We start from the raw sequence: 18,639 nt of genomic DNA on the forward strand, positions 1-18,639 counted from the left end.
AACGCTTGTTTCCAAAGTGGTCGTCGATGGTAAAAACAATAACACTTCTAATGATTAAAAGGCAAGACAAAATTACAAACAACCATAAATACATTCATTTATATATTGACATCCTAAAAAGTGACACTATTCACTGCACTTCTACCGAACCTTAAAAATCAACCATATTCATTTCACATTAAAACAATCTGTTAATTGCACATCATACCGATCCTTCACATAAATACACCTGACCAGCAGTATTATATTTATATTACAGTAGGGGGCACAAGGGGCAGTGGAGTGGTTTCTCTTACTGAGACAAACTTGTCCAAATGGAAACCTTTTAACTGCTTTTTAAATCTAATTTAACTTTTTCTTTGCTTGCTCTCCAAGGGAAGGCTATTCCATAGACAAATACCTCTATGGAAAAACATGCTCCTCGCAGTAATGTTTACTCTTGGCATTTTACAAGACATAACACTAGCTCTGGTATTGTGACTGTGTTGGTTATAGACCATATCAATGTGTTTTTGTCATGTAACCTGGGGCACAATCATCAACGAGCCCACCGGGAACTCCTGATAACATTATTTTGCATGACCTGCATTATCTTTTTCAGCTTTTATGATAGCCCACTATACCAAGCAGAGCAGGCATAATCAAAATTACACTAAATTAAGGTTGAGACGAGCAGTTTCTTAACTTTAATGTTCAAATATCTAGTGTTGCGATATAAACATGTCAATTTGTTCACCATTTTAGAAAGAATTTTAGCAGCAATCGGGTCTCCAGGGAAACACCAAGATAAGATACACTTGTTTTAGATTCAATCTCCTTGTTTGCACAGGTTACCATTATTTTGTCAGCCCTAAGCAATCTAAGTTTTGTTCCAAACAAAATCGATAAAGTTTTTCCCAAATGTAGTGACAATTTGTTGCCAGACAACCAATCTCTAACAAAATGAAATTACTTACTCAGGGTCTCACCTATGTAAACTATATCCTTCCTTGATACCAGTATGGCTGAATCATCAGCAGAATCATTTGCAAATAAATTCATTAAAAATCCTACAATGTGATTTTCTGGATTTCTATTTCTCATTTTTTCTGTCATAGTTGAAGTGTACCTATGATGAAAATTACAGGCCTCATCTTTTTAAGTGGGAGAACTTGCACAATTGGTGGCTGACTAAATACTTTTTTGCCCCACTGTACACTTTGGTTGGAGTCATTAAAACTAGTGCATCATGTTTCTATTCATCCTTGACTTGTTTTTACAACTTGATTGGAGTCCACCTGTGGTCAATTCAATTGAGTGGACATGATTTGGAAAGGCACACACCTTTCTATATAAGGTCCAACAGTTGACAGTGCATGTCAGATCAAAAACCAAGCCATGAGGTCGAATGAATTGTCCATAGAGCTCCGAGACAGGATTGTGTCGAGGCACAGATTTGGGGAAGGGTATACCAAAACATTTCTGCAGAATTCACAGTGGCCTCCATTCTTAAATGGAAGAAGTTTAAAACCACTCTTCCTAGCAATCAGGGGAGAAGGGCCTTGGTCAGGGAGGTCACCAAGGACCCGATGGTCACTCTGACAGAGCTCCAGAGTTCCTCTGTGGACATGGGAGAACCTTCCAGGGGGACAACCATCTCTGCAGCATTCCACCAATCAGGCATTTATGGTAGAGTGGCCGGATGGAAGCCACTCTTCAGTAAAAGGCACATGAAAGCCTGCTTGGAGTTTGCCAAATGGCACCTAAAGGACTCTCAGACCATGAGAAACAAGATTCTCTGGTCTGATGAAACCAACATGAACTCTTTGGCCAGAATGCAAACCTCATGTCTTGAGGAAACATGGCACCATCTCACCGGTGAAACATGGTATTGGCAGCATCATGTTGTGGGAATGTTTTTCAGCGGCAGGGACTGGGAGACTAGTCAGGATCGAGGGAAAGATGAACGGAGCAAAGTACAGAGATCCTTGAGGAAAACTATCGAACATCTCAGGAGAGACCTGAAAATAGCTGTGCAGCAACGCTCCCCATCCAACCAGACAGAGGATGAAAGGATCTGCAGAGAAAAATGGGAGAAAATCCCCAAATACAAGTGTGCCAAGCTTGTAGCGTCATACCCAAGAGGACTTGAGGCTGTACTCGCTGCCAAAGGTCCTTCAACAAAGTCTGAATACTGATGTAAATGTGAGATTTCAGGTTCATTTTTTTTAATGCATTTGTAAACATTCCTAAAAAACAGTTTTTGCTTTGTTATTAAGGGGTATTGTGTGTAGATTGGGGGGGGGGGAAAGCAATTATCAATTTTAGAATAAGGCTATAATTTAACAAAATGTGGGAAAAGTCAAGTCTGAATACTTTGTCCTGAATGCCGAGAGCGTCACGTCTGGAGGAAACCTTGCACCATCCCTACGGTGAAGCATGGTGTTGGCAGCATCATGCTGTGGGGATATTTTTCAATGGCAGGGACTGGGAGACTAGTCAGAATCGAGGGAAAGATGAACTGAGCAAACTGCAGAGAGAGCCTGGATGAAAACCTGCTCAAGACCTCAGACTGGGGTGAAGGTTCACCTTCCAACAGGACAACGACCCTAAGCACATAGCCAGAACTATGCAGGAATGGTTTCCGGACAAGTCTCTGAATGTCCTTGAGTGGCCCAGCCAGAGCCCGGACTTAAACCTGATCGAACATCTGTGGAGAGACCTGAAAATAGCTGTGCAGCGACACTCCCCATCCAACCTGACAGAGTTTGAGAGCATCTGCAGAGGAGAATGGGAGAAACTCCCCAAATACAGGTGTACCAAGTTTGTAGTGTCATACCCAAGAAGACTCAAGGCTGTAATCGCTGCCAAAGGTGCTTTAACAAAGTACTGAGTAAAGGGTCTGAATACTTATGTAAATGTGATATTTCCGTTTTTTTTTTTTTTGCAAACATTTCTAAAAACTTGTTTTTGATTTGTCATTATGGGGTATTTCGTGTAGAGTGATGAGGAAAAAAACAATTTCATAAATTTTAGAAGAAGGCTGTAAGGTGACAAAATGTGAAAATTCAAGGTGTCTGAATAGTTTGTTAGTCGTTTTATAATTTGATTACGCTATGTTTAGAAAGCCTGTAAGTAATTTCAAGCCTTATTCATACAGTTTTGTTGAATAGGAAATGCGTCATATAAAATATTACATTTTCATATTTTTATCATATATACATATATCCTCAACTCACTAAACCTCAACCATTTTTAACTATTTTTACCAGAAAGGTGAGATTTTAACCTTTGAGTGTGCAGCATTTCTAGTTATTTTTTATGGCACTCATGATAAATCACTACTTTTTGGGGTTACATTAACTGGTTTTAAATTCGCATGTATCGAATGACAAATAGAAGTTAAATGGGTTTCCATCGCATTTTTAACTCTGATGGTTTTGTCTCAAAAACTGTTGCGTTATATAGCAAATGTGCCAATTCCAGTACAAGCACATTCGCTCCAGCCAATAGTTTGCACCTACATTATTTTACATTTACATTTAAGTCATTTAGCAGACGCTCTTATCCAGAGCGACTTACAAATTGGTGCATTCACCTTATGACATCCAGTGGAACAGCCACTTTACAATAGTGCATCTAAATATTTTAAGGGGGGGGGGGTGAGAAGGATTACTTTATCCTATCCTAGGTATTCCTTAAAGAGGTGGGGTTTCAGGTGTCTCCGGAAGGTGGTGATTGACTCCACTGTCCTGGCGTCGTGAGGGAGTTTGTTCCACCATTGGGGAGCCAGAGCAGCGAACAGTTTTGACTGGGCTGAGCGGGAACTGTACTTCCTCAGTGGTAGGGAGGCGAGCAGGCCAGAGGTGGATGAACGCAGTGCCCTTATTTAGGTGTAGGGCCTGATCAGAGCCTGGAGGTACTGAGGTGCCGTTCCCCTCACAGCTCCGTAGGCAAGCACCATGGTCTTGTAGCAGATGCGAGCTTCAACTGGAAGCCAGTGGAGAGAGTGGAGGAGCGGGGTGACGTGAGAGAACTTGGGAAGGTTGAACACTAGACGGGCTGCGGCGTTCTGGGTGAGTTGTAGGGGTTTAATGGCACAGGCAGGGAGCCCAGCCAACAGCGAGTTGCAGTAATCCAGACGGGAGATGACAAGTGCCTGGATTAGGACCTGCGCCGCTTCCTGTGTGAGGCAGGGTCGTACTCTGCGGATGTTGTAGAGCATGAACCTACAAGAACGGGCCACCGCCTTGATGTTAGTTGAGAACGACAGGGTGTTGTCCAGGATCACGCCAAGGTTCTTAGCGCTCTGGGAGGAGGACACAATGGAGTTGTCAACCGTGATGGCGAGATCATGGAACGGGCAGTCCTTCCCCGGGAGGAAGAGCAGCTCCGTCTTGCCGAAGTTCAGCTTGAGGTGGTGATCCGTCATCCACACTGATATCTCTGCCAGACATGCAGAGATGCGATTCGCCACCTGGTCATCAGAAGGGGGAAAGGAGAAGATTAATTGTGTGTCGTCTGCATAGCAATGATAGGAGAGACCATGTGAGGTTATGACAGAGCCAAGTGACTAGCGAGAATAGGAGAGGGTATAGCGAGGGTATAGCCAAGTGTATAGCGAGAATAGGAGAGGGCCTAGAACAGAGCCCTGGGGGACACCAGTGGTGAGAGCGCGTGGTGAGGAGACAGATTCTCGCCACGCCACCTGGTAGGAGCGACCTGTCAGGTAGGACGCAATCCAAGCGTGGGCCGCGCCGGAAATGCCCAACTCGGAGAGGGTGGAGAGGAGGATCTGATGGTTCACAGTATCGAAGGCAGCCGATAGGTCTAGAAGGATGAGAGCAGAGGAGAGAGAGTTAGCTTTAGCGGTGCGGAGCGCCTCCGTGATACAGAGAAGAGCAGTTTCAGTTGAATGACTAGTCTTGAAACCTGACTGATTTGGATCAAGAAGGTCATTCTGAGAGAGATAGCGGGAGAGCTGACCAAGGACGGCACGTTCAAGAGTTTTGGAGAGAAAAGAAAGAAGGGATACTGGTCTGTAGTTGTTGACATCGGAGGGATCGAGTGTAGGGTTTTTCAGAAGGGGTGCAACTCTCGCTCTCTTGAAGACGGAAGGGACGTTATGATGTTACATTATGAGATTATTATGGATAAGAGTGATATTATTTGTATTTGTCAAATGGTAGTCAAGCGTCGATCATCATGTCACCAGAAAAAGACCCTCAATATTAATTGGAAAGGAGCTCCAAGCTCATCACCTTGCACATTTACCACCTTGTGAAGTTCATCTTCATTTATTTCATATGTTGCCTAATAAACTGCATGCTTTCCCGGGGCGTAGTGGGATTACTGCACAACATATCATCGCTTCAGTCCAAGTTTACATCGATATGTTTATTATATCAATATTTGCTCATTAAGGCGTTTCCACCTCCAATTCTCGCATAATGAATTTTGACACAAAAATACCCCCCTCCCCCAATGTCAAACAAACAAATTGTCTGTTGCCATTCATTCAAAAAAAATCCATCAACCCGGTGGTGACTTTTTTAATGCGTCGGGTAATTCATCCGAGTAAAATGGCTGAATGGAAACATAGGTAGAGAAGTGAAAAATTCTTCCTTAGCTGTTCATTTTCTCAACATGTAAAAGGTACAACCTAGATTGGAGCAAATGTCTTAAGTAGCTGAACATGTCATCACTCAAATAAAATAAAATTGGACTGGTCACATACACATATTTAGCAGATGTTATTGCTGGTGTTGCTCCAGCAGTGCAGTACTATCTAACAATTTACAACAGTACACAAATCTAGAAGGAAAAGAATGGAATTCATATAGAAATATTAGGACGAGCCATGTCGGACTGGCATTGACTAAAATAGAATACAGTATATACATATGAGATGAGATAAGCAGTCTGTAAACATTATTAAAGTGGCCAGTGATTCCAAGTCTATGTATAGAGGGCAGCAGGCTCTAAGGTGCAGGGATGCTTAACTGGGTGGAAGCTGGTCAGTGATGGCTTTTTAACAGTCTTGAGATAGAAGCTGTTTTTCATGCTCTCAGTCCCAGCTTTGATGCACATGTACTGACCTCACCTTCTGGATGATAGCGGGGTGAACAGGCCGTGGCTCAGGTGGTTAATGTCCTTGATGATATTTTTGGCCTTCCTGTGACATCCTGTAAGTGTCCTGAAGGGCAGGCAGTGTGCCCCGGTGATGCGTTGGGCAGGCCACACCACCTTCTGGAGAGCCCTGTGGTTGCGGATGGTGCAGTTTCTGTACCAGGCAGTGATAGAGCCTGACAGGATGCTCTCAATTGTGCATCTGTACAAGTTTGAGGGTCTTAGGGGCCAAACCACATTTCTTCAGCCTCCTGAGGTTGAAGAGGCTCTGTTGCACCTTCTTCACCACACTGTCTTTGTGGGTGGACCATTTCAGATTATCAGTGATGTGTACGCCGAGGATCTTGAAGCTTTCCACCTTCTCCCCTGCTGTCCTGTCGATGTGGATAGGGGCGTGATTCCTCTCCTGTTTCCTGAAATCTAAGATTAACTCATTTGTTTTGTTGATGTTGAGGGATAAGTTATTTTCCTGGCATCACTCAGCCAGGGCCTTCACCTCCTCCCTGTAGGCTGTCTTGTAAATATAATCAATAAATAATCATACATTTCTGATAATCAGGCTTACTACTGTTGTGTCATCTGTAAACTTGATGATTGAGTTCAAGGAGTGTGTGGCCATGCAGTCGGGGCTGAGCATGCACCCTTGTGGGGCCCCTGTGTTGAGGATCAGCGAAGTGGAGGTGTTGTTTCCTACCTTCACCACCAGATGGCGGCATGTCAGGAAGTCCAGGAAGCAATTGTACAGGGCAGAGTTCAGACCCAGGTCCCCGAGCTTAATGATGAGCTTGAAGGGTACCATGGTGTTGAAGGCTGAGCTATAGTCAATGAACAGCATTCTGAACTAGGTATTCTTCTTGTCCCGATGGGATAAGGCAGTGTTCAGTGCGATAGCGATTGCATCGTTACTGTTTACTTACTGTAACACACCACACACAGTAACGGAATGTACACTAGCTGAACTGTTTCTGAAACGCCAACCACGTACCCGCCTGACATTGTTGAAACCAGACTTGTCAAGCACTGTGGAAAAGCACCAGCTACAGCAGAAGAAAGCTCATGACAGACACTCAAAGAATGTCAGATAATTCAAAGAGGGAGAGAAGGGGATGGTACGTGACTTCAGACACCCCAAGCGCCTGTGGAACTCAGGTGTGATCTTGCAACGCATTTACCAAGTCCAAATTGGTCATCGCCATGTCAACGCTCATGTGGATCATCTGCTACGGTCCAACGCCCCAGCAGAGACATGGTGAGAGAACAAGAACAATAACGACCTCCAGGACTATTCTCCTGACTGTGGATGTACGGGAGAGACAGAGCCTGACCTTCCACCCGAACCTGGCCCACCACCGGAAGCCCAGGAGGAGCGAAGGTATCCTAATCGACAGCGAAGGGCACCTCAAAAGCTTGACCTGTGAGTTGAGCTGTTTCGGGAGGTAACAGACAGTAAAACAAACACTTTAATATGTCCTAGATAAAAGGAAAGAAAGAGGACATTACCTGGGTTAGTAATTAGGACACACATTCCATCTTCGGGGCAGAATAATCCCCTGGATTTGTGCTGGGTTTGGAAAAGTCTGCTTCAACCCAGTAGTTGAAAAATGTTTAAGAATGCATTGTTCAGATATTGCATTAGTAGTTCCCTAACATATTTACCTCTTTCTCTGGGAGTTAAACACTATGGGGGAGGAGTGTAGTATGTGTGATCGACATCTGTTTATATTAGTTACTATGCTGTTACTAAGCAGTGATGTATTATGGCAGTGTTACGTTACTACACCTAATAGGAAATGCACAAGCGCACTATTGTGCCGGGGGCTGTGGAGCACTTTTTTTTTTACTAAACGAAAACCTAACTGTACTCCAGTCTCCTGCCTGGTCATTTCTCCACAACACAAATATTACAGTCACAATGTCGGCATTTGATTGAAAAGTGACCCGTTTCAATTTGAATCAAAAACAACTTCGTATTGAAGGAGTGCCTTTGATTTGACAACCAGCATATGCGCAGTTCGGCGCAAAGTCCCAATTACGTGTTTCTCCACAAGTTTAATAATTGATTGGATATATATAGCGCTTTTCTAGCAACTGAGGTACTCAAAGCACTTTAAATGGTAGGGGGGAAACTCACGTCATCAATGTGTAGCACCCACCTGATGAGGTGGTCATGATGGAATGGGGCCAGGTTGGGAATTTAGGCGTGACACCCGGGTTAATACTCTTAAAATATGAGCCATGGGATTTTTAATGACCACAGTCAGGACACCTGTTTAACCTCCCTTCTGAAAGACAGCACCCTATGCAGGGCAATGGCCCCTTCGCTGCCTTGGGGATCTCCTTAGACCGATGGGAAATGTCCCCTAATGGCTCTCCAACACCACTTCCAGCAGTGTCTGGTCTCCCATTGAGGGACTGACCAGGACCAACGCTGCTTAGCTTCAGAGGCAAGCCAGCAGTGGGTTGTGGGGTGGTATGCAGCTGGTGCTACATTGCCATGACATGGCCTACAAGTGTTTATCGAGTATTTCTATTGGAGAAGCAGTTTTTTCCTGTCTTTAATTGCATCTTCCAAGGCCTCACCATTTCATGGGAATTTGCATTTTAATTTGGCTTTATGGGGAGGAAGAGGAATACTACAAATAATAATAATTAATGCCAACAATCACAATTAGGTTTCACCAGGTTCGCTGCTAAACTGCTAATGATTCCATGATCTGTCATGTGGACATGTATACTTTGTTGCAATATAAAAGAGTAAATTCCACACAAACTATGCATTATGCAGGTTGTTTCAGCCTATCAACATCCAGGATCTAAACTACCCGGTTCATAAACAAACCTATAGCATGAATAAAAATGCGTGTAAAGAAAGAATATTATTAGCTATTTTGTAGAATGTTAATGAATGTATAGTCGGCACATTACAAATGACATGTAATTACCACAGGTACAAAGTAAAAAATAAAGGGGCTATATCGTAAAAAATATATAAAAAACTAAATTAGCTTTTTTGTCTTAATCTATGGTTAGGATTAGGTATAAAATTAGCAAGAAGGTTTGGGGTTAGGTTTAAAAACAGATTTTAAGAAGATACATGTAAGAAATAGGCGGGGTGTATGACTTTGTGGCTTTGGTAACTAGTGACGACCGTATTTTGAGTTATCTTATCTGCATCAGCGTCCTTCCGGCTTCCAAGACTCAGACCGAAAAAGGGTTGTTCTAGTTACTACAGCCACAAAGTCAGAATTAACTATATCGTAAAAATAACGGGGGGGGAATTGTTTCTTGGCCTTAATTTAAGGTGAGGTTAACAGTGTGGTTACGTTTAAAAATCAGACTATGTGAAGAGAAATAGGAGGGATTTAGCCATAATTGGGACTTTGTGGCTGTGGGAACTAGTGAGCCCAACGGAAAGAGAAAAGCCTTGGCTGTGATGCCGGTGAATGATGGCTGCTTTTGGGATCCTGAGTTACGAACACCGGCCACTGAAGCGGCCACGACTCGGACCTCCGGACGTTTATCCTCAAGACCCAAAGCAAAAAGAGGTCAGAAACTTAAATCGTTTCTCAAACCAACGTTGCAAAGACAAATTGACACAGAGAGCCTAGCTACCGTTATTTGGAAAGGAGTCCCATTGGCTAACTAACTACGGTTGCTAGCTCGTCCCAGACGGCTATCACAGGCCCAAGCCAGTCTCTCTAGCAATAACAATGAACATCTAACGTTACTTGGCTTTTCAGTTTGCTAAACATCAACCAGGTAATGTTAGCTTGATAACAGTAGCATTCTAGCTCGTAGTTAGCTAGCCAACCTTTTCTGACGTAACCAAAATGTAAACTTTACGAGAGATAATTTGGCCATATTTCAAGTTATCAAATTAGTGCACTAACCATTAACGTTACTTGCATGGTTGCAGATTAGGTAAACTTGCTTGCATTTAATGTAACGTTAGTTAGCTAGGTACACAACTCGGATTCATTTTGGAGAAGCTTGATCGATAACAAACTAGGTAGCTACTTGGCTAGCATATTTAGCAGCTATGTTAGCTAGCTAAATGCCTTCATTTTCACAAATTGGCAAACGGTTAACGTTACCATTGAGGGTTCTCCCCAGGATTTAACAAGGTGGTGCTGCTGAGTTCAGCCAGGGGACTCAAGAGATTTTTGTGTTTTTGAACACCTGTAACTGCCAAAAAATTGCCAGAAGGTGGCGCATCGCCTCTTACATTCTTTGGGGAGAAGCCTTGCATGTTGTGCTAACATAGCTAATTTTAGCATGTGTGTGTCTAGCTATTATAATCTACAATGTTTGTCTAGCTATACAGTTTAGCAAACGTGAACTACTAGTTTAGCTACCAATACCATAGCTAGATAACTTTAGCCATATAATTTTAGCTAGCTAGCACTGTCTGGAGTTCTCATTTACTGTGCCAGGAGACTACTTGTGTACAAATTGCTGTGGGAAACTATTGGTCATGATGTAGGGCTTCTACTAATTACAGTGACATTTTAGTTAACTTTCCAGGCATTTTTGGCATAGGATCCTTAGACTTAGTAAAAAATAATTGCCACCTCTGGTCTCTTGGCAGTCCCACCCCTATGGGAGATCAACTCCCGCTCAGCAGTTAGTGCTCTTCTCTGTCTTGGCACCCCAATGGTGTAACAAGCTTCCCCCTGATGCTAGGACAGCAGAGTCCTTGCCCATCTTCCAAAAACATCTGAAACCCTAGCTCGAATTCGGTTTTGTCGAGAGGGGAATACAGCTTTTGTCAATTGACTTTTCGTAGCAGGTCTAGAAGAACTTACGCAGCAATTTTGACAAAAGCTGTACCCCATATAGACATGACCACCTTCGGTGAGGTTTTAGGGTGGACTACATCCCAAAAGTTGTATTGCCACCCACTACTGGATTCAAAGTAAAAAAGAAAACCATACTTGATTGGTAATCTAACTCACTCCTCACAACTAAAATAGTCAACAAAATAAAGCAAAACATACTCCCACTTCATCCATTCTTCAAATTTCCATTTCTCTGCACTCAAGCTATGGGGCCTGATAGGGTAGTACAGCTCGTCACAGCCTATTGTGTTACTCATTCGCGGAGAAGTCCTCCAATCCCAGAAACTTTTTTGTGTGTGTGTGTGTGTGTGGGGGGGGGGGGGAATAACACTGATGTCATATATAAAATAAGGGAGGGTTTCAGACATTCTGGATGTCGCCACATCTTTGTTGATAAATGCTGATAAATGTACTTACTACGACTGTGATGTGGTTGTCTCACCAAGTTCTCTTAAAGATGAATGCACTAACTAAGTCGCTCTGGATAAGAGCCTCTGCTAAATGAGTAAAATGTAAAACTGTAAACTCAATGATATTATCGAGCTACTCAGTCCCCCAATGAGCTATTCGCCATTTGTTTTGTGTTCAGGTGTTCATTGTGTGACTTCATCAACTGCATGGACTGAATTTCACAAGATCTAATGTCAATTTCTGTTCCAGGATGAATTGACTGCGTTGAATGTGAAGCAAGGATTTAATAATCAACCGGCAGTGTCAGGGGATGAACATGGAAGTGCTAAAAATGTCAACTTTAATCCCTCAAAGGTGATCTTCTACTCGTAATGTTTCTCTTTGTATCACATGTGTCACATGAATCATGATTCATGTTGTCATTACATACTTCCCTATTACCCCAACAGATTAGTTCAAATTTCAGCAGCATCATTGCAGAGAAGCTGCGCTACAACACATTTCCAGACACAGGCAAACGGAAGCCGCAGGTTAACCAGAAGGACAATTTCTGGCTCGTTACTGCCAGGTCACAGAGCTCTATCAACAACTGGTTTACAGATTTGGCCGGAACTAAACCACTCACCCAGCTGGCAAAGAAGGTAGGACTTTGTACCAAAAACATCCCTACGGTGCACATTCAGCAGAGCACTACATTGTGAAAGAAATATGTTGTGTTCTGGCCTGGGGCGGTCTACCGACCTATGCACTGCCTCTGGAGCACATGTCAGTATGGGTTCGAATCAGGCTCACTGTTCTTCAGCACTCTTAAAATAGCTCACTTCAAATTATAACAGCACCCTCACAAACTCAAAATTCGAAAAAATAGTCTGCAGCAACATCCTCCATCAAACCTGTTTTGTTAAATTGTGTTGGTGTGCTAGGTGCCGATCTTTAGTAAAAAGGAGGAGGTTTTTGGCTACTTGGCCAAGTACACAGTACCCGTGATGCGCTCAGCATGGATGATCAAGATGACCTGTGCGTATCACGCCGCCATTACAGAAACAAAAGTCAAGAAGCGGCACGTGATTGACCCCTGCATAGGTAAGCAAGCACTCCTTAAAATAATATATAGCCTATCCATCCTCCTAGGAACATCAGTTTTTTATGATTGAGCATTTTCCAGCCAAAGCTCCTCAATAATGTAACATTCCAATATCCTGGGTGTGTTCACTGCCATTTAGAAAAGATAGGCTGCTTTATCTCTAGATATTTGCTCAGTCATGCTGCATTAACAGGAGCATATGTCATTGTTAGGAATTGAACTGTTCTTTCTGTCTGCACTGCAGAATGGACTCAGATCATCACAAAGTACCTGTGGGAACAGTTGCAGAAGGTGGCTGAGTTCTACCGCCAGTCTCCCAGCCAGGGCTGTGGCTCTCCTCTCCCGGCCACCTCGGCCGAGGTGGACACGGCCATGAAGCAGTGGGAGTACAATGAGAAGCTGGCCATGTTCATGTTCCAGGTTGGATGGTCCTTTGGTTTGTCTGTTTTTTTTGTCTGTTTGTCTGCCTGTGTCGGGTTGCATGTCTGTCTTCAGGTTTTCATATGTCTGCCTGCCTCAACCAGGGACCTATGTCTGATGAGTTTGTGATAAGCAAACTGCAATTTTTTTCACTGAACAGTTTGAAATTGAGTTGTTACTTGGTTAGAATTGTTACTTTGATGTTAGCTTTACACAGTTGTCTGCAATGGCTGTTGTGATAGTATAGTCCTATTTCACTATGTCACTGTGTAATTAGTGGTTCATTGAAGAGGGAAATGTCATGAAACTGCTAGCAAGTTAGCTTATTGTTAGAGGGCCAGTCATTTATTTGTTAAACTAAACCATGAGGTAATGTAAGAGCCATGAGGTAATAATAAGACAATGTATGGATTTTATGATTAAGGCTAGATGCAAACATAGCATCACAAACAAGCAAAAACGGTTCACTTTGGATACGAGCATATCCAAAACATGATACAGACGCCACCATGCTTGAAAATATGAAGATTGGTACTTGGTGATGTTGGATTTTCCCCAAACATGCTTTGAATTTAGGACAGAAAGTACCTTTCTTTGCCACATTTTTTGCAGTATTACTTTAGTGCCTTATTGCAAACAGGATACATGTTTTGGAATATTTTTTATTCTGTACAGGTTAGTATGGTGGTGTAACTACAATGTTCATCCATCCTCAGTTTTCTCCCTTCACAGCTATTAAACTCTGTAACTGTTTTAAAATCACCATTGCCCTCATCGTGACATCCCTGAGCAGTTTCCTTCCTCTCTGGCAACTGAGAAGGACACCTATATCTTTGTAGTGACTGGGTGTATTGATACACCACCCAAAGTTAATAACTTCACCATGCTCAAAGGGATATTCAGTGTCTGCTTTTTCTACAAATAGGTGCCCTTCTTTGCGAGGCATTTTAAAACCTCCCTGAATTAATAGTGAAATGGAGTAATTTCATAGGATTAATTTACGCTAAATACTTTGTTGTAGAAGACCAAGCAATAACAAACGGTTGTTTGCTTGCGTCCAGGATGGCATGCTAGACAGACACGAGTTCCTCACGTGGGTGTTGGAATGCTCCGAGAAGGTCCGACCTGGAGAGGACGAGCTTCTGAAGCTGCTACTGCCCCTCCTGCTACAGGTAATGCCTATATACCATCCATACAGCACCCATCATTTTAATAATTTGGTGGTTGCTTATGTTTTTCCTATTTCACACAAGTGTGTATTGGAAATGTGTTTTTTTTTGCATATCCCAGCTCCCCCTGAGACACCTTTGGAGACTTGAGGTCACGGCCAGGGTCTGCTATTATCAATTAGTGTTAAGTGCCTTGCTTGAACACATCGGCAAGATGTTTTACCTTGTCAGTGCAGGGATTCAAACTAGCAACCTTTCTCCTAGATTATCTTTCTCCTACTGCAGTGATGGATTTCATTCTCCACGTTACAAACCACACATTTCACATGGAAAGAGTAACTTAAGGAGACACTCGAGATGTAATTTATCTTCAAGAATCAGGAAATGTCCAGGGTTTCTGGCATCTTCTAATTATACATTTGGGGGCATTATAAGCTACTTTTTCAAACTAACTTTTGTGCAGAAATGGTACATTGTTAATGACACTCTCAGGGTGACGCCAAGCACCAAGTTTATTAGCAGTCTTCTAACAATAACCTAAGTAACGAACAATATTTCAGTAATATTCCCCTGGCGGTGCAGTTTAATCCACTTGGAAGTAAATGTATTTACCTTAACTTTTACAGGTTAGTCATTGAAGCGGACTTATCTACCCTCTCCTCTATTTTCTTTTCTCCCCGTATTCCATTGTTGTGATCACATATCAGCTCTGAAGAGTGTGTACTGACCTTGTGAGTCATGTCCCCTCCTTCAGTACTTAGGGGAATTTGTGCAGTCGGCCTACCTGTCCCGGAGGCTGGCCTATTTCTGCACACGACGCCTCAACCTGCTGCTAAGTGACGGGAGCCTGGGGCCCGGCGCCGGGGGACACCCAGCCCACAGCATCCTGGCACAGCCAGGGAACGTCCTGCCCCCCATGCCTACCTCCCAGCCCGCAGGGGGCAATCAGCCCCAGACCCCATTTACAGACTTCTTCATCTGCCCTCAACACAGGCCCTTGGTGTTTGGGTTCAGCTGCATGCTACAGGTACACAAACACGCTCAATAGCCTTCCCACTGAACTGAATGGATTGCTTATTACTGCTACTGAAGTACTATTAATATTACTGCTAAGCCATCAGGCTAGTTTGGTACATGACTAAGTTGGTGAACTAGCTTTGGTAAAATGTTCAGTGTTGTGATTGTTTCTGATTTTCCATGTTATATTTACAGTGCCTTCGGAAAGTATTCAGACCCTTGACTTTTTCCACTTTTTGTTAGGTTACAGCCTTTTTCTATAATTGATTAAATCGGGTTCTGGCTAGGCCACTAAAGTTAATTTAGAGATTTGTCCCGAAGCTATTCCTGTGCTGTCTTGGCTGTGTGCTTATGGCTGTTGTCCTGTTGAATGTGAATCTTAGCCCCAGTCTGAGGTCCTGAGCTCTCTGGAGCAGGTTTTCATCAATCATCTTTCTGTACTTTGTTCCATTAATCTTTTCCTCGATCCTGACTCGTCTTTCATTCCCTTGCCGCTGAAAAACACTGACACAGCATGATGCTGCCACCACCATACTTCACCGTAGGGATATGCCAAGTTTATTCCAGACGTGACGTCTGACATTCAGGCCAAAGAATTCAATCTTGGTTTCATCAGACCAGAGAATCTTGTTTCTCATGGTCTGAGAGTCCTTTAGGTGTATTTTGGCAAACTCCAAGCGGGCTGTCATGTGCCTTTTACTGAGGAGTGGCTTCTGTCTGCCACCACTATCATAAAGGCCTGAATGGTAGAGTGCTGTAGAGATGGTTGTCCTTCTGGAGGGTTCTCCCATCTCCACAGAGGAACTTTAGAGCTCTGTCAGAGTGACCGCCGGGTTCTTGGTCACCTCCCTGACCAAGGCCCTTCTCCCCCAATTGCTCAGTTTGGCCGGGCAGCCAAGAGTTGCCGCTTTCTAGGCAAGCCACACTGAAGCATGCATTAGAGCACCAGCTGTTCCGGACGACTGTGATCACGCTCTCGGAAGCCAATGTGAGCAAGACCTTTAACTTCTTATGGGCAGGTGGGACGGTAGCGTCCCACCCGGCCAACATCCGGTGAAATAGCGTGAAATTCAAAAATAACATTTAACATTCTTTAAAAAAATGTGTTTTACATCAAAATAAAGCTTAACTTCTTGTTAATCCAGCCGCAGTGTCAGATTTCAAAAAGGCTTTACGGTGAAAGCAAACCATGCGATTATCTGAGGACAGCGCCCCGCATACAAACACACAATCATATTTCAACCATGCAGGTGCACCACAAAAGTCACAAATAGCGATATAATTCATGCCTTACTTTTGAAGATCTGCTTCTGTTGGCACTACAAAATGTCACAGAAACATCACAAATGGTCCTTTTGTTCGATAATCTGTCTTTATGTCCCAAAAATGTCCATTTATTTGGCGCATTTGATTCAGACATGCCTACAAAGTATCTAATAAACGCGCATTAGTAGAGTCCACCTGGAGTGACACTTACAATGAATAGCACTACTTCTTCATTTTTCAAAAGAAAAACATTGAACAATCTCTAAAGACTGTTGACATCTAATGGAAGTCATAGGAACTGCAGCCAGGTTCCTAATAATAAGGGTATCCCATAGGGATAAAAATGGAAAATCCTATGACCCCCCCCCCCCCCCCCCCCCCCGAATGGTTTGTCCTTGGTGTTTTGCCTGCCATATCAGTTCTGTTATACTCGCAGACATTATTTTAAGTTTTAGAAACTGGAGTTTTCTATCCAAATCCAAATGATATGCATATCCTAGCTTCTGGGCCTGAGTAACAGGCAGTTTACTTTGGGCACGCTTTTCATCCGAAGGTGAAAATACCCAAAATAGGTTAAACAGGCCAAGATTCACAAAGCCAAAGGCCAGACGAATTACCAGTAAGTGTACTCAAAGCATGCTCAGACTAACTGGCAAGTGTCTTCACTGACATTTTCAACCTCTCCCTGACAGAGTCTGTAATACATACATGTTAAAAGCAGACCACCATTGTTTTCTTGGGCACAGGGACAAAGGTAACCTGCCTAAATGACTACTACTCACGTCGGTAGCCATGAAGTGCTTTGACAGGAAACCCTAAACCCACTCCAGTTTGCATACCGCCCCAACACATCCACAGATGACGCAATCTCAATCGCATTCCACACTGCCCTTTTCCACCTGGACAAAAGGAACACCTATGTGAGAATGCTGTTCATTGACTACAGCTCAGTGTTCAACACCATAGTGCCCTCCAAGCTCACCACTAAGCTAAGGACCCTGGGATTAAACACTTCCCTCTGCAACTGGAACCTGGACTTCCTGACGGACCACTCCCAGGTGGTAAGGGTAGGCAACAACACATCTGCCACACTGATCCTCAACACGGTGGCCAGTCAGGGGTGTGTGCTTAGTCTCCTCTTGTCTTCCCTGTTCACCCACACTTTGTGGCCAAGTACGACTCCAACACCATCATTAAGTTGGCTGACAACACAACAGTGGTAGGTCTGCTCAGACCTGGCAGTGTGGTGCCAGGACAACAACTTCTCCCTCAACGTGAGCAACCCAAAAGATCTGATCGTGGGACTACATGAAAAATAGGGCCCAACATGACCCCATTCACATCAAAGGGGCTGTAATGGAGCAGGCCGAGAGTTTCAAGTTCCTTTTGTGTCCACATCACCAACAAACTATCATGTTCCACTGTGTTCTTGTCGACCTTCAATGCTTAGGTCCCCAAGAAATTGGGGTTACCTGCCTTGTTCAAGGACAAATCAACAGATTTTTTTTTTTTTTACATTGTCGGGTATTCAAACTGGTGACCTTTCGGTTATTGGCCCAATGCTCTAACAGCTAGGTTATATGCCGCCCTATTGTCAGTCACATCCCTAAATTCTTATTCTTCTCGTCTTGGTTTCGTCAGAGTATTATGCTGTGCTGTCCCAGTGCCCTGGTGTGGCACTACTCTCTGACAGATAGCCGGAACAAGACTGGTTCCCCACTGGACCTATTGCCCATCTCCCCCTCCAACCTGCCCATGCCAGGGGGGCAACGGCACCTTTACACAGCAGGTAAGGCCCAGAGTCTGGTTCTTGTCAAGGTTTCTTGATCCTGCTGTTTGCTGCGCAGCACTTTGAGACTAAACCTTTCAATCAATCGACAAATGCATAACATCATTGCATGCCTCTTGCCTACTAGATTGAGATTTGTATTTGTCCTCTCAGCTGTCCTATTTGTATTAAGGATTTCCATTAGCTGCTGCCAAGGTAGGGTCCAGCAACATTAAGGCAGTTCTATACAATTTAAAATATTACATGACATTACATTTCATAATACATTAAGTGTGTTCCCTCAGCCACTACTCTACTACCACATATCTACAATCCAAAATTGTTGTATACGTGTATGAAAAGTGGGTGTCTTATCATGTGTCTGTGCCTGTGTTCGTCTCCTCACAGGCCCTGCTGTTCCTTAAGGTGTATTTGTTTTTTAAAATCTGATTCTACTGCTTGCATCAGTTACCTGATGTGGAATAGAGTTCCATGTAGTCATGGCTCTACATAGTACTGTGCACCTCCCATAGTCTGTTCTTGACTTGGGGATTGTGA

General features: G+C 43.5%; 1 protein-coding gene across 1 annotated transcript in view; it reads left to right on the plus strand.

Moving 5' to 3' along the window:
• Positions 1 to 9,316: 9,316 nt before the first annotated feature.
• LOC124010532 (mediator of RNA polymerase II transcription subunit 12-like) overlaps positions 9,317 to 18,639 on the plus strand; it is an 88,359-nt gene continuing 79,036 nt past the window's right edge. The window contains 9 exon segments of the mRNA XM_046323053.1: positions 9,317 to 9,653; positions 11,607 to 11,711; positions 11,807 to 11,998; positions 12,281 to 12,440; positions 12,686 to 12,861; positions 13,923 to 14,033; positions 14,785 to 15,057; positions 17,955 to 18,074; positions 18,076 to 18,102. Coding sequence (XP_046179009.1) covers positions 9,552 to 9,653; positions 11,607 to 11,711; positions 11,807 to 11,998; positions 12,281 to 12,440; positions 12,686 to 12,861; positions 13,923 to 14,033; positions 14,785 to 15,057; positions 17,955 to 18,074; positions 18,076 to 18,102 — 1,266 coding nt within the window. The 5' untranslated portion in view covers positions 9,317 to 9,551.

The sequence above is a fragment of the Oncorhynchus gorbuscha genome, linkage group LG23, assembly GCF_021184085.1.
Source record: "Oncorhynchus gorbuscha isolate QuinsamMale2020 ecotype Even-year linkage group LG23, OgorEven_v1.0, whole genome shotgun sequence".
NCBI classification, from domain to species: domain Eukaryota; kingdom Metazoa; phylum Chordata; class Actinopteri; order Salmoniformes; family Salmonidae; genus Oncorhynchus; species Oncorhynchus gorbuscha.